Source organism: Galeopterus variegatus, unplaced genomic scaffold (genome assembly GCF_000696425.1).
Source record: "Galeopterus variegatus unplaced genomic scaffold, G_variegatus-3.0.2 Scaffold841, whole genome shotgun sequence".
Lineage (NCBI taxonomy): Eukaryota > Metazoa > Chordata > Mammalia > Dermoptera > Cynocephalidae > Galeopterus > Galeopterus variegatus.
The window spans coordinates 87910-91810 of record NW_007726952.1 but is presented as its reverse complement, the minus strand read 5'-3'; the positions used below and the strand labels follow the sequence as shown (position 1 = coordinate 91810).

At 38.7% G+C, this 3901-nt stretch overlaps 1 protein-coding gene across 1 annotated transcript in view; it reads right to left on the bottom strand.

The window, feature by feature from the left end:
- Positions 1-3901, bottom strand: part of HMCN1 (hemicentin 1) — a gene marked incomplete at its 5' end in the record, with an annotated part of 218465 nt that overhangs the window by 128903 nt on the left and 85661 nt on the right. Inside the window, 2 exons of the mRNA XM_008572836.1 lie at positions 174-319; positions 2782-2895. Coding sequence (XP_008571058.1) covers positions 174-319; positions 2782-2895 — 260 coding nt within the window. The remainder of the gene's footprint in view (positions 1-173; positions 320-2781; positions 2896-3901) is intronic.

Here is a 3901-nt window from a genome sequence, read left to right as displayed (position 1 = left end):
GGGTTTTTTTTTTTTTTTTTTTTTTTTTTTTTTTTTTCTGGTAGTTTTAGATTCTAGGAGAATGTTTTAAGGTCATATTGATTTTCTCAGTCACTTGTGCCTGCTTTTTTTTTTTAATTGACCATGTTAGTCTTTAAGAAATCATCAGCAAATGAAAAAAAGTTGTGACTGGCCTGTCCATCCTTGTACCAGCTGAGGGAGGCAGAGGGAACCGCGTAAGCTTCACATTCCAAGGTCAAGGTGTTGTTTACTTTGATCTTCACTTCTTTAGGAGAAAGACCTGGTCCCAAAAGGTCCCCTTTATTGATTATGGGTGGAACTGCATAAAATAAACATGAAAGAGTTACATATTGGTTCTTTCAAATACATGGAATGCCATAAAAATCACTCCCAAAAGGTCCCCTTTATTGATTATGGGTGGAACTGCATAAAATAAACATGAAAGAGTTAAATATTGGTTCTTTCAAATACATGGAATGCCATAAAAATCAAACTGAAGATCACTTAACAGGAAAACAAGATAATAACAGAGGTGTTTTCTATTCTGCACTTTCATTAAGGACCTACGTTAGCATCTTATGAAACGATAGTGTCCAGATATAGAATGCGAAGGACAGTGCCTCTCTGCCTTCAGCATTGCAGTACAGCGAACGAGGCTAACGTCCTGCACATAACCGTTTAATTTGTTTCCAGTGCACAGACACAGTCTGAGCATGTCCTATTAAATGCATTTTATTGGTCATTAAGGGTACTGAATCAAACAACAAAAGCCAATCAGAAAGATACTCTTCCTTTATAAAAACAAAAACAAAATCCTGAAATGTGGTTTCTATTAATGGCAGCATTAGCTTTATCTTTTATTTATAGATCAACGTACACCGGAATAGCCCAAAGTCACCAATGATCTCACCTTGGACTGTTCGTTAGGGCATAAGCATTTATACAACAGTTTTGTGCATAAAAGTACTAAAACTCAGCTCAGAGAGTAATTCAGAAGGAAAAATAGAGAAACTTAAGGAAGTGCTGCTGACAAGGTCTCCAATGAGAGGGTAGTGAGCACACCGAGTGGGCTCTTCACATCTTCAGCAATCGAGGCTGCGCACAATGCTTAATTCAGCTTCCATCCTTAATGAAGCAAGCTGCACAAACAAGAGTCTTTAATGATGAGTGTAAATAATAATGAGTCCGTACAGAAAAGGATTGAAATAATTAGAAAAAAAAAAAGGAAGATGTGAAAATACTGTTTTCAAAACTTACTGTAGACTTTCACTTCGTAGTGCTTTATCATCTCCCCAGCCTCATTAGTGGCGACACAAGAGTATCTTCCAGCATTGTCCTCCCGTGCGTTGAGGATCTGTAGAGTCCTACCACCTGAAAAACCATGGGACATCACAGAGCCTCTGAAATCACAGTGGCAGCAGAGTGTACAAAAACTACCAGGATTTTAGTTCTTCCTGTTAGCATAATTCTTATATATACCACTTCTGTGATAGACATTTGATGTAAGACAAACTACATGGGCACTGCATGGCAGGGGAAGACAGTCACTCAGTCCCCAGTGGTCCTCTGTGGTAGTGACCTCCCATGCCTCTGTGCACCTCTCTAGCCGAGATCCTAATTTCCCTCTCTTTCTAAGTAGGTTTCCACCTCAATCTTCTTCTTCCTCTCAACTACCTGGCCTACCACTAGAGACTAATTGTGCTAAAATACAGTTTTTATTATGAAACCTTCTTCCTTGAAAATCTTTAATGGTTCTCAATTGACTAAAGTGTAAAGTCAAAATTCTTTAATCCAGGCATTCAAAATGTCACTCCAACTTTTCTTCGTGACCTTATCACCTGCCCCTCCTTGCCAATACACAGACACACAATGTCTCCACTCAAGAGTTATTATTCACACATGACTAGGCCATNCCCAAAAGGTCCCCTTTATTGATTATGGGTGGAACTGCATAAAATAAACATGAAAGAGTTACATATTGGTTCTTTCAAATACATGGAATGCCATAAAAATCACACTGAAGATCACTTAACAGGAAAACAAGATAATAACAGAGGTGTTTTCTATTCTGCACTTTCATTAAGGACCTACGTTAGCATCTTATGAAACGATAGTGTCCAGATATAGAATGCGAAGGACAGTGCCTCTCTGCCTTCAGCATTGCAGTACAGCGAACGAGGCTAACGTCCTGCACATAACCGTTTAATTTGTTTCCAGTGCACAGACACAGTCTGAGCATGTCCTATTAAATGCATTTTATTGGTCATTAAGGGTACTGAATCAAACAACAAAAGCCAATCAGAAAGATACTCTTCCTTTATAAAAACAAAAACAAAATCCTGAAATGTGGTTTCTATTAATGGCAGCATTAGCTTTATCTTTTATTTATAGATCAACGTACACCGGAATAGCCCAAAGTCACCAATGATCTCACCTTGGACTGTTCGTTAGGGCATAAGCATTTATACAACAGTTTTGTGCATAAAAGTACTAAAACTCAGCTCAGAGAGTAATTCAGAAGGAAAAATAGAGAAACTTAAGGAAGTGCTGCTGACAAGGTCTCCAACGAGAGGGTAGTGAGCACACCGAGTGGGCTCTTCACATCTTCAGCAATCGAGGCTGCGCACAATGCTTAATTCAGCTTCCATCCTTAATGAAGCAAGCTGCACAAACAAGAGTCTTTAATGATGAGTGTAAATAATAATGAGTCCGTACAGAAAAGGATTGAAATAATTAGAAAAAAAAAAAGGAAGATGTGAAAATACTGTTTTCAAAACTTACTGTAGACTTTCACTTCGTAGTGCTTTATCATCTCCCCAGCCTCATTAGTGGCGACACAAGAGTATCTTCCAGCATTGTCCTCCCGTGCGTTGAGGATCTGTAGAGTCCTACCACCTGAAAAACCATGGGACATCACAGAGCCTCTGAAATCACAGTGGCAGCAGAGTGTACAAAAACTACCAGGATTTTAGTTCTTCCTGTTAGCATAATTCTTATATATACCACTTCTGTGATAGACATTTGATGTAAGACAAACTACATGGGCACTGCATGGCAGGGGAAGACAGTCACTCAGTCCCCAGTGGTCCTCTGTGGTAGTGACCTCCCATGCCTCTGTGCACCTCTCTAGCCGAGATCCTAATTTCCCTCTCTTTCTAAGTAGGTTTCCACCTCAATCTTCTTCTTCCTCTCAACTACCTGGCCTACCACTAGAGACTAATTGTGCTAAAATACAGTTTTTATTATGAAACCTTCTTCCTTGAAAATCTTTAATGGTTCTCAATTGACTAAAGTGTAAAGTCAAAATTCTTTAATCCAGGCATTCAAAATGTCACTCCAACTTTTCTTCGTGACCTTATCACCTGCCCCTCCTTGCCAATACACAGACACACAATGTCTCCACTCAAGAGTTATTATTCACACATGACTAGGCCATTCTCATTTTGTACCTTTTCGATACTAGGCACCCTGATGGATCTAAAACCTCTCCTAACTCATTTCTAATCAACTGAACTCTAGAACTTTCTTTAAGGTTTGGGCCAAGTTCTGACTAAGCAACAAAGCTTTTTCTGACCACTTCAGCCCATGGTGGCTATTTTTTCTTTTGAATTCTTATAAAACTTACCATTACCCCATTTATCATACCCCCTGACTATTCACAATCCATGATTAATTACAGATTCATGTTGCTAATTGATTTTTGGATGTTATCTCTCCTCCGCATAAGTAAAGTCAGTGCTTATACTTTCTAATTCTTTCTATTTTCATATATATTGCCAGGTATTAAAAAGGAATAAATAAATTCTCTCAATCTAAATACTAATTCTCCTTCAAGTTTTGTTTTTCTTTTTCCTTTTTGTCTTTTTTCGTGACCGGCAACGGATCGCAACCCTCAGTGTCA